Here is a 12,762-nt window from a genome sequence, read left to right on the forward strand (position 1 = left end):
GGAGATCCCTACTGGAATAGCCCCAGCTCAGCCATCTACTTGTGTGGGTATTAAGTGATGTGCAATAGATCACATATATGTCAAAATTCCTGTTAAGCACTGATTATATCTTCACTACACAGATATATCTTATAGTACTAATATATGAAACATGTTAAGATAATCTATTAAATGTTGACATTGCTCCAGTTCCGAGGCTCACTTACATCTACAGTATCCTCACACTTATCTCTACAGCTTCTCCCTGGCCTGTTACTCATCACTGATCTGCGCTCCTCTGTGGAGCTGACAAGCGCACGTCTTGCACAGGTGAAAGCATCACCGCTAAACATGGGCTACTATCATGGTTGCCTCACCCTCATCCTATCATGAATTTAGACATTTCCCTTCTCCTCCCAAAGCTGCTTGTTTAACTCACATTTATCTTATATAGAACTCCTGATGTCAAACAACGAAGGGCTTTTTCCCCACTTGTCAAGGTCCTTTGTGAAGAGCTCTCAAGCTTGTTGGATGTTGGTTTGCATGGCCTCCAAGCGTCCCTGTCTCTGGGTCTCTATCAGATGTGGTGGAACCTCTCGCACCAGCACCTCCACCTGCTCCAGCTGCTCCCGGAGCTCTGTAGATTGACATGTAAATGTCAGGGTAACATGTGTTTGGTATAAACGTGATAGCACCCGAGGGGCACCTTACCCAACAAGCAATTGTTGTAATACTCCAAAGCCTGTTCCTTGTACGACTGAAGTTTGAGCACTAACATGTCGGCACAATCCTCAAACGTTTCCTGGAGTAAGTCCGGGCGTCCAATGGGACAACGCTCCTTCTTTTTATAGAATTCCTATACCACAAGATTTATATGAAAAATAGACTTAACGTTTATTCAAATAGTACCGTGTGGTCCTTTGTAAACTGTAGCAAAAACTTACTGTATGTCTCTGTATTGTCTGCAACTCAAATAGAGAAAAGGATATATGCAAACAATCAGACAATGTTTACAAAATTCCAGTGCCGTATTTACATTTAAACCGTTTACACGCAAACTGCATGGTGCAATATAATGTTTACAGGGCAAAACAGATTACAGAAGTGAGAAACTCCCTGATTCCTGCCCCCAGACCCATGTATCACTAATTACAGGTATGTATATGAGCACAATTGTACAGATTTACATTATATTCACTAGCATCAAGAGATGATAGCAGAGCATTGTACCAATAAATAAGATTGCCAGTCACATACCCCTATGCTAGTTGTCTACCTACCAAAGCCCTTCAATAGTGAGTGTTGGATAATAGTTGTGAAAATTGGGGTCTCCAGCCTACTTTCCCTTACCCCCACACCGTATAACACTTCTGTTATACGGTGTGGGGGTAAGGGAATATACTTCTGTTTATATATAATTAGGCAGTTCCTTTACACCAATATACCTACAATTAGCACTAATATGTGGACTGTTTATGTAATGTGGCAGCTGGTGGGGGCTATTAGTTTAATATGGTGTCTCGTTTTATTAAATGTGGAGCTATTAGTGTAATTTGGGGTTGATAAGAACTATTCATATATTGTAGGTGCTAATAATGTAATGTCAACTTTCTGTAATAAATGTGGGGGCTAATAATATAATGATCAGGCTAGTTGGGGTGAAGGAGGCCTATTTATTAAATATCGGTGATATTTATTTAATGTCAGGGATGGGTGACACTTGATGGCTGGCAGCCTACAACTTGAAGGGTAGAAAGAGGGAGGGAAGTGGCGGATGACTGAGAGCAATGTAGAGGAAGGGATAGCTGAGGTCAAGCATACACACATCCGTCCGATTCATGAATATTCATAGCTGCCCAGAAGATGGCTAACGTCATGCAGACATGTAAAAAGGACAAAAGGTGGGAAATGGAACACGACAAGGTAACATATTATTATTATTATTATTATTATCGTTTATTTGTAAGGCGCCACAAGGTTTCCGCAGCGCCGTACACGGCACAAACAGTAGACTATACCGGGTAAGACAGTACAGAACAATAAACACAAAGTACCAGCACTTCAGAAACTCCAGGCAGGCAGATACAGTAGAGACGGAGCGGAAGAACAGGTATGGAGACTGGAGGGAAGATGGGCCCTGCTCATACGAGCTTACATCCTAAGGGAGGGTAAACAGAATCAGGTACATAAGGGAGCCAGTGAACATATGTCTAGTGATGTGCGGTCCAGATATCTGGTTCATGTGCAGATGTGTGCAGGTACCTCAGCCAAATACAGCAAGTTATCATTGCTCTCCCAGAGAATGGAAGTCAGGATCACTTTAAAATTACTGTAAAAATAGAAAGAACAGAAATATATATAATTTGTTCACGGTAAGTCAAAAACAGATTAAAAAAATGTATTTGTTAACTCAATAAGAAGCTTCTCACTGCATTAATATTAATTAATAGTTACAACTTACTCAGATTCTTCTTTCTTCTCCCCAAAAATCTGGTATTTCTTATCCAACCGGGTGGGCTTCACAAGCTTCCGCATGCTGAGAAAGAACAGAGTGTTTCAGAGACTTGGGGATGGTTTATGTACAAGCAGCCAGCGTTAACTGACCGGGCCATAAAACAACCCGACTGCATGGGGAATGCCGAGGGACAAATAGAAGGTTTAATAAAGAAACCTTAATTTTTAAAAATATTGATATTTTCAACATTTGCCCTTCAGTCGTCCCAACTTACTGCTTATTTCCACTACTGGGTTGTGTTGGTGGACGTGGTACTATAGGTAGACTCTGATTTTATACTGAAACTGTGAAAAAAGGGAACATTGAACATGAAAACATTTATTTTCATTTATACATAGTAAATACAATTAGCTCTGATTTATTGCACGGACTTATACATGTAAACTAGCTGTATCCTCCTCCTACTCACAGAACATTACACTACATAAAGAGGACCTGCCACCAAAATAACAGAGGATTAGTAATAGTTATGTACTATAAAACGATGACTAACTGAATCTTTTACAAAAAAAACACCCCCCCATAAAAATACCACTAATCATCCTCATTGTTCACCTAAGAGAGGTCAGTAGGAGCACTCAGTATATTAACTGCTGAACTGACCAGTGCTCTGTCTCTCCACTAATACCGCCCATCCTGCAAATCACTGTAGACCAGTAGGGAGCACTGACAAAAATGATGTGTAGGGGGAGGCACTGCTGGAAGGACACAGCCCTGCCCAGCTGTAACACTATGTGATATAAGATGGGCAAAGTTGTGTCTTTCTAGTGCTACATGTCCCTTCTCCCTGTGCTGTAGACCAGTAGTGAGTACTGCCATGCTGGAGCGGGCAGTTGAGAGACATAGAGCTGCCCAGTCAGAATAGGAAGTGATTATCATATAAGCTAGACAGAGCTCTGTTTCTTCCCCTACACCCCAGTGACAGGACCCTTTTATATTACAGTAAATTGTACATTGTATAGTGGTTAGCACGTCTGCTTCACAACACTGGGGTCATGAGTTCCATTCCTGAACATGGCCTTATCTGTGTGGAGTTTGTATGCTCTCCCTGTGTTTGCGTGGGATTCCTCCGGGTGCTCCAGTTTCCTCCCACATTCCAAAAACATACTGGTAGGTTAATTGGCTGCTATAAAAATTGACTGTAGTCTTTTTGTGTGTAGGGAATTTAGACTGTAAGCTCCAATGGGGCAGGGACTGATGTGAGTGAGTTCTCTGTACAGCGGTGCGAAATTAGTGGCGCTATACAAATAGCTGATGATGATTGTATCAAGTTTTCTCAAGAGACCAGTACAAGACAAAAAATATTTTCCACAAAATCAAATAACATTTAACAAATTTGGCAAGGGAAATAAAATCTCTTAGATTTCAAAGCTTGAGCTGCATTTACAGATAATTCTCACATATACTTGGGTTGGGATAATTTCAGGTGTAGGGTTAAAGCTTGGGGTACTTTCCGAATCAGAAAGAGTGTCAGTATTTGCCAAGTGCACAGTACAATTTCTCTTATTCTGTATATTGGAGGCAATGCTAACTAGTTTTAATCTGTGTGATTTCTAAATTAATGGAATAGAACCATGTAAAATTCTAGCTGAGGTTTCAGCTGCAGAAGATGCAGAGGGGAGCTCTGTGATGTCAGGGGTTAGAGGACATGTAATAATGCATTTCACATCATCACGCTATGTCTACAGAGAAGTGATTGGTAGGAATTGTAATGGTGGGCCAGGACAAATGTTTCTCTTGACCCTTTACCAATCAGGCTCAGGTTTTAATGCATGTAACAATTCAAAGGCATATGTATAGGTGAAACAACTGACAAACAGTTTCCTCTTTGTCAGAATGCACATTTTTCTATACAAAATTCATGCAGCAATGCCAACAACCGAACAATAGATGGAAGCAGAGGCTATGTATAAAACCATTTACCATCTAAATACTGTATAAGTGCATACCTGTCATGCGTTTTTGAAAAATAGAACATTAATACCATAGCCTAAGGAAAAGACTAATTGCAATGTACTTATTTACTTGAATATGGGATGGAGTCCACGCAGGGCACTCTCTGTGTTGGCGTGAGTTTCCTCTGAATGCCCCTCCCACACGCCAAAAAACATACTGTTAGGTTAAATGGCTTCTGACTAAACTAACCTTAGAGTGTGAGTCTGTGTGGTAGGGAAAATATATTGCAAGCTCCACTGGGGCAGGGACTGATGATTGAATATTCTTTGCAAAGCAAAGTAATATGTAGCGCTATATAGTAAGAAGACAGAGGTCTGATTAGGACCGAAGGAATATAACCGCCATGGCTGTGCCAGCTCTACACTAATTAAGAAAGAGGAAAGTGGGGGTGGGGGATAAAGGGGAATGGGTTAGATAGATCAGGTGTGAGATAGAGGGGGAGCTAGTTAGGAGGGAGCCAATAGAAGAAGGGAGGGAGCAGTAGTAGGGACGGCCAGAGGCGACTACAGGAAGATAAATGAAGGAAATCCAGGAGTGTAGAGTAGAATTGTTTTTCAGAATTCCCTCCCACATACGCCACAGATAGGTTATAAGTTGTTTTGTATGTTAACATGTTTTATTTGCAGACGAGACACAACAAGGCTGGAAATCACTGCAGTCAGAGGCCATGGGGGGCGCAAGTGGGCTCCATGGGGATACCCCCCCTTTGAAAGTGCGGATGAAATGCTTGATACCACCTTTATAGAGGTTCTTATAAGAAGCCAGGGTTAAGGGAAGGGGGTGAGATTTTTCATTGAGCGCTCCCTCTTGTTGGTTATGATAATTACAGTTATAGCTGGAGCTGATAGAGGCACTGCTGTTTTCTTTGTCACCTTTCATAAGATTGATTGTAAAATAAAGCTGTAACTTCTTTTTCGCCAAACAAATTTCATGTCTTTATTTCAAGGAAAAGCGTGTGGGTAGCAGGAAAATGGGATTTTTATACGTACGTAAAATCCATTTCTCTTAGTCCATTGGGGGACACCGGGGACATTGGGGTATAGAGTAGGGACAGGGTGAACTAGGCACTTTAAACTTCTGTTTAACTAAGCCCTATCTCCTCCCCCTCTATACCCCACCTCCTGTCCAGTCTCAGTTTATGTTTAACCAAGCCCACATGAAGCGGGGATAGAGAGAAACAGGAAAAGAGAATAAAATTACCAAACAACAACATTCTCCTAACAACAAGACTACATGTCAAACAGAAGAAGAGAAACTAGAGCGTTACGGGTGGGCGCCCGGTGTCCCCCAATGGACTAAGAGAAACGGATTTTACGCAAGTATAAAAATCCCATTTTCTCTGTCTTCCTTTGGGGGACATCAGGGACATCCCAAAGCTGCCCTACGGGAGGGAACACTCAGAAGAAATGGCACGAAACACCTTTCTTCTAAAACTTGCATTCTTGGATGCACACTTGAAACACATTAAACTTGTTAAAGTTAGTGAATGTGTGTACAGACTATCACGTGGCCACTTTACACAGCTGTTCTCTGGAAGCACCATAGCGGGCCGCCCACGAAGCACATACAGACTCTGTAGAGTGCGCGCTTAGGTTATCTGGAAGAGGCTCCCCAGCCCTACTATAAGATTTAATGGATAACAGGCATAATCCACCTAGCAATAATTACTTTAGAAGCTAGCCAGCCTCTTTTGTGAGCATGATAGAGACTCAAAAGATCGTCAGTCTTGCGCATCTTCTGAGACCTCTGCACATAAATTCGGAAGACTCGGACAACATTGAGAAAACCAATAGAAATATCGTTAAACTGAATACATAAAATCCTTCAGGTCCGGAATGACAATGTGTTGATTTAGATAGAAACATGACACAACCATAGGAAAGAAAGAGGTCCTGTTTCGAAGAACTGCCCTGTTTTTATGAAAAACAAGAAGAGGAGACTTGTAAGATAAAGCAGCAAGCTCTGAAAACTGTGTGTGCCGTAGAAATGGGCAAAAGGTTCAAAAGGCAGATGCTGTAAAGCATTCAACACCAAATTCAAATCCCATGGTGGTACCAGAAGGACATATGGAGGTTGTACATGGAGAACACCCTGAATGAAAGTGTGCACATAAGGATTGACAGCAAGTTTTCATTGAAAGAAGACAGAAAAAGCTGACACCTGACCTTAAAGAGAACTAAGGCGCAAACCTGCATCCAACCCATCCTGCAAGAACCTAAGTAACCTGGCCAAGAAAAAAGAAGAAGTAGAATATCCCTTCTTTTTACACCAGTCAATAAAAGTTTTCCAGAGTCGATGAGAAATCTTTGCAGAGGCTGGTTTCTGAGCACAAAGCATGGTTTGCACCACAAGTTCGGAAAAACCTTAGCGCTTAGGATTATAGCTTCAACAGTCACACCGTTAAAGCTAGACGCTGTAAACGTAGATGACAAAAGGGATCTTGAGTTAATAGATCTGGGCGTAGCGGCAACCGCCAGGTCCGAGCTCGTCGGTGTACCAGGCCCTCTGTGGCCAATCCACAGAGGGCCTGGAACACCCTCTCTCTTTACCTTTCTTAACACTCTTGGGAGCATGGCTACCGGTGGAAAAAGGTACACTAAGCAATACCTCCAAGGGACAGACATGGCGTTTACTGCAACAGCCATAGGATCTCTTGCACAGGAGCAGAAGAGGAGAACCTTGTGGTTCATCCTAGATGCCACCATGTCGACATGACGAAACACCTTAGGATGAAGGGACAATTTCCGCATGGTCAAGGGACTTTTGGTACCACTCTGATGATTGAGGTATGCCACTGACGTGGCATGGTCTGACTGAGTCTTCACTGGCCTTCCCTGCAGCAAGTGTTGCACGCTTATAAGAGCATGAAGACTGCTCGCAGATTTAAGACATTGATTGCTAGCTTGGATTCCTTTTGAGTACAAAAACCTTTCAAAAACAATCATGAAGACAGACGGCCTCTAATCTCAAAGGCTGGCATCCTTTGTGATCAAAATCCAATTTTAAATTGATAAATTGCGTCCCCTGGCGAGAATCTGTTTATGTATACCAAAGAAGCAACTAACTAGTCTGTGGAGACAGATTAAATACTTGGGTCACAAGATTCAGATGATATTTGTTGCATTGCAACAGAAGATCCAACTGGGACTGGCGTGCATAAAACTGAGTAAACTGGACTGAATAGAAAGTCGATACCATGATGCTCATGGCAAAATGTACCGAAGGCTACCTTGCCGCCAACAAAGATCTTACCCTGTTCTACAAGGCTAGAATCCTGTCTTGGTTGGTAAGAACACCCGTTTTGACGGATGTGAAATAAAAATACTCAAAAAGATAATTTGCTGGGATGGGAGCAACTTGGACTTTTTGAAGTTGAGAATCCAACCGTGAAACTGTAGAGGCTGGATTACTACTTGGATATGTCGCCTAAAGCACCTTTGGAGACTCTGTCATTAAAAGAAGATCGTCCAGACAAGGGATGATTGTAATCCTCTTGGACTTTAGTAGAGCAGCCACGACCGGCATGATCTTTGTGAAGATACGTGGGGTCGTGGCCAGACCAAAGGGAAGATCCTGAAATTGTTAGTGCTCTGACCGAACCGCAAACCTCAAAAGGGACTGATGACCCCTCTAGATAGGTACATGAAGATAGGCATTTTTGATGTCTAGAACCCCCATGAATTTTCCTTGCTCCATGCCGTCAATGACCGAGCTCAAAATCTTGAACCTGGGCACTGTGACGTGGGTGTTTCAGAGTCAGAATTGGTCTGAATAAGCCCTTTAGTTTTAGTACGAGAAAAAGTTTGTAATAAAAACCCAAACCTCTTTGAGAATCTGGAACCGGAATCATCACTCCGGAATAAAGGAGGGATAGAATAGTTTCTCGTAAAACCAGACGCTTTCGTAGACAAGTGGGAAGCCCTATGGCAAAGAACTGTCTGGGAGTAAGACCGAGCAGATCGATCTTGTATCCTTAATCCACTACACCCAAGCCCTGACATAGGTGGTAGACTGCAATCACTGATCCCTGAACAAGCTGACTAGGCCTGGCGCCCACGCAGCAAACCGCCCCTAGGGGCAGATGACTGGCCTGTAGAAGATTGGCCTGAGGAATATTAACCCTGAAACCTTCCTGAGGACTGAAAGGACTGGAATTTGGATTATCTTTGTTTGGGAGAATTAACTGGAAGAAAAGTGCCCTTTCCACCTGTAGCTTGACTGATAATGGAGTCAAACTGAGGTCCAAACAAAAGAGAAAACGGTATGGTCTCAAGAACCTTTTCAGACTCGCCATCAGCCTTCCAGGACTTAAGGCAGAGAATACGACGAGCTGAAACTGCAGAGGCAGAAATACATGCACCAATCAGTCCCGCGTATGTAGCTGCCTCTCGTAAATAATCTAGCACCCTCTGAATTTGCTCCACTAATGGAAGCAGTTCAGAGGAAGGCCTGCCTGCCAACAAACCTTGAAAACGGTGTTTTGACCAGCGTTCTACCGCTTTGTTAACCCACACAGATGCCAAAGCAGGCCTGAAGGAGGCACATGCTGCCAAGAAAATGAACTTAAGGACGGCCTTAACTTAATGGGCTGTACCATCCTTAAGAGTGGCTATGCTAGGAAAAGGAATAGTAGTTACCTTGGCTAACCTTGTAACTGCACATCCAGACGTGGAAGCGTCTATCATTTAGCAAAAACTTCAGGAGGAAAAGGATAAACCGACTGCAGTCACCGAAATACTTGGAACTTGCTATCTGGGGAAGTCCAAGGCTCTGACAACAAATCTTCCAATAGGGAAGAAGCCAAGAAAAATAAATATTTTTTTTTTTTCCCGTGCAAAAAGAGGAGCCTGTGCAACATGAGGAACCTCTTACTTAGGAAAGTGAAGTACCTGACACACAGTTTGTATTAATTCCAGCACACTCTGGCAAACCAAATGAATCTCCTCCACAACTGAAGGAGCATCTATGTCAGAATTCACCGCTAAATTACCTTCATTCTGGGAACGACAGTCAAAATCTGGCTTATTTTCCTGAAGTTGTGGCATCATCCTCCTACGCTTATGTCAGGAAGACGGTGCCGCAGTTTGTAACATCCTCTCTAAGAGGATGAAACCTAAACCAAACCCTGTACAGAGGATGCAATTGCCTGTACCCAAGCAGGCCGTACAGACTCCACCAGGGAGAAACAGTCAAACCTTGACTTAGCGAACTAGAACCCATGTCAGTTGCTACAGTGCAAGCAGAATCAGAAGATGGAGTGACCACAGCCTGTGACAGCACCAACTGAGCAAGTTCAGCCACTGTATTGGAGAGAGACAGAACCCAGGCATGTGTTGCCGTATGTAAAGCAGCAGCTGCTGTATTACACGGTATGCTCTCTGAGTACCGACAGGCTGCGCACAGAGCCTGCGCGCCTGACTGACCTGATGGTAGCTTGACATGACAGACAGCCCAGGTGAAACTCAACATCGATGTAACACCAGCTTTACCACGCATGGTTTTTTACCCTTCTGACATGTTAACAGATGGAACAAAACACAAACCAAACAGTGTAATAAACAGTGTAACAAAACACAATATAAATAACAAGCAGCCCACAAAACTGAACAGAAAGTGAGCCTGCAATACAGCCAATAAAGCCCCACAGAGTAAAAATAACAAACCTTTGAAAATAGCAACCACCAAACCTTTCTATTAGGACTCAGGACAGAAAACGGGAGAAGCTGGAGCTATAAAATGGCTGTTTATTCTGGTGTCTGCACACAAAATAGTGAGAGACCACCATGGAGGAAGTGTTATAGAAGAGACAGCGCTCCCCCAGGGCCCAGCACTGAATTGGTAACATTCAACAGGACAACACCCTCAACCAATCCAGTGCCTAGCAGGGCTCACTATGTTAGTGATCCTTGCCTGACCCTGTCTCCTGAAAAATAGAATCTTTTTTTTTTTTTTCCATAAAATGCCTGCTCAGGGACACACTGCGATTTTCTACCCCTCTCTCTCAGCATTGTGCTGGGAGAGGGTTTCACTTACCTTCTGCCACCCTTCCTCACGCAGTGTCTGCAGTCTATCTGACTGTCAGATCAGGAGGACGGACACAGCCTGCGGCGACCGTGCCCGGCTCCTAGGAGGGTATGAAAACGTTGGGAGATGGAGGCTGGCAACAGAGGCACTTCTCACAGCACCTCCGATCCCCCGCCCCCCCTCAATACAGCGCTTGCCGCGCATTGCATACTGCAGATTTCTGCCATAAAATAATAAAAGTAATAGAAGAGGGCTGCTGGGCAGCCCAGACACAGCCCTTTCGCCGGGCACTTAAACTAAACTGAGGCTGGACAGAATGTGGGGTATAGAGGGAGAGGAGCTAGGGCTTAGTTTAACAGAAGTTTAAAGTGCCAGGTAGCCCTGTCCTTACTCTATACCCCAACGTCCCCGGTGTCACCCAAAGGAAGACAGAGAGAGGGAGAACGTCAGCCGTCTGTCTAATATACAGCCGTGTGGAGGTGACAGTCTGATCATAGCTGGAGCTGATAGAGGCACTGCTGTTTTCTTTGCCACCTTTCAAAAGATTGATTGTAAAATAAAGCTGTGACCTCTTTTTCGCCAAACAAATTTCATGCCTTTATTTCAAGGAAAAGGGTGTGGGTAGCAGGAAAAGGGAGGGCGTCAGCCGTCGTGCAGTTAAGGTTAATATTGATTAATACTCATGAATATTCATAGTTACGTAGAAGGTGTCTAAGGTCATGCAGTAATTAGGGGAATAGAGGAGAAACCATACAGCTGTAACACACAGTATATGTAACATTAGTTTAGTTCTCTGCTGTCTGTCTAATATACAGTGTGGAGGGGACACTCTGGTCTGTGTAATGTGGATCCACAGGGAAATCCTTCGTACCTGTCACAGTTGTCTGTTCTGCTTTTCCAACTTCGTGCTCTTGATGAGATGCCCCATTCGCCTGCTGTATCCTGTAAATAAGTGATAAATATCTGCATATTTCACTGTGGCTGTTGCTGACTTTTTAATTGCAAGTTTAAGGCCTTTTACCATTAGCTAAAGCAATACCTCCATAACATCAAAGAACGTGTTTGAGTTCATATGCACCCTTATAATTAGGGATGTGCACCAGCGACTTTTGGTGTCTCGTGTTTTGTGTTTTGTATTCAGATTTTCTTGAGGTTTTGGGTTCGGATTTGTTTTGCAAAACACCTGCCGAAAGGTTTTGGTTCGGATTTAAGGTTTTGGATTTGGATTTTTTTTTAAAAAAGCATAAAAAGTTCAAAAATCAAGTTTTTGGGCTTTATTTTCACTACGCTATTATTAACCTCAATAACATTCAATAACAATCATTTCCACTAATTTACAGTGTATTCTGAACACCTCACAATATTGTTATTAGTCCAAAACGTTGCAACGAGGTATCTTTCTGGACTGCGTAGTGGAGTGGTCCCCACAATATAATAAGAAAACCATCAACTGGTCTTAATCGCACCAAAAAATGTACCTGGACTGCGTAGAGGAGTGGTCACCACAATATAATTTAAAAACCCTGAACGGGTCTGAATCGTACCAAAAAAAATACCTGGACTGCGTAGAGGAGTGGTCACCACAATATAATAAGAAAACCATCAACTGGTCTGAATCGCACCAAAAAATGTACCTGGACTGCGTAGAGGAGTGGTCACCACAATATAATAAGAAAACCATCAACTGGTCTGAATCGCACCAAAAAATGTACCTGGACTGCGTAGAGGAGTGGTCACCACAATATAATTTAAAAACCCTGAACGGGTCTGAATCGCACCAAAAAAAATACCTGGACTGCGTAGAGGAGTGGTCACCACAATATAATAAGAAAACCATCAACTGGTCTGAATCGCACCAAAAAATGTACCTGGACTGCGTAGAGGAGTGGTCACCACAATATAATAAGAAAACCATCAACTGGTCTGAATCGCACCAAAAAATGTACCTGGACTGCGTAGAGGAGTGGTCACCACAATATAATTTAAAAACCCTGAACTGGTCTGAATCGCACCAAAAAATGTACTTGGACTGCGTAGAGGAGTGGTCACCACAATATAATAAGAAAACCCTGAACTGGTCTGAATCGCACCAAAAAATGTACCTGGAGTGCGTAGAGGAGTGGTCACCACAATATAATTTAAAAACCCTGAACTGGTCTGAATCGCACCAAAAAATGTACCTGGACTGCGTAGAGGAGTGGTCACCACAATATAATAAGAAAACCATCAACTGGTCTGAATCGCACCAAAAAATGTACCTGGACTGCGTAGAGGAGTGGTCACCACAA

The 12,762-nt window shown here is 43.0% G+C and overlaps 1 protein-coding gene across 1 annotated transcript; it reads right to left on the bottom strand.

The window, feature by feature from the left end:
- Positions 1-466: 466 nt before the first annotated feature.
- LOC142101134 (coiled-coil domain-containing protein 180-like) lies at positions 467-11,416 on the bottom strand. The gene is made up of 6 exons (XM_075185356.1): positions 11,346-11,416; positions 2,709-2,778; positions 2,441-2,515; positions 2,242-2,308; positions 691-835; positions 467-616 (listed from the first exon to the last, which is right to left on the bottom strand). The coding sequence occupies exons 3-6, from the start codon at positions 2,512-2,514 to the stop codon at positions 498-500; spliced, it is 405 nt and encodes a 134-aa protein (XP_075041457.1). The 5' UTR covers position 2,515; positions 2,709-2,778; positions 11,346-11,416; the 3' UTR covers positions 467-497.
- Between the last annotated feature and the right edge of the window lie 1,346 nt (positions 11,417-12,762).

The sequence above is a fragment of the Mixophyes fleayi genome, chromosome 9, assembly GCF_038048845.1.
Source record: "Mixophyes fleayi isolate aMixFle1 chromosome 9, aMixFle1.hap1, whole genome shotgun sequence".
Lineage (NCBI taxonomy): Eukaryota > Metazoa > Chordata > Amphibia > Anura > Limnodynastidae > Mixophyes > Mixophyes fleayi.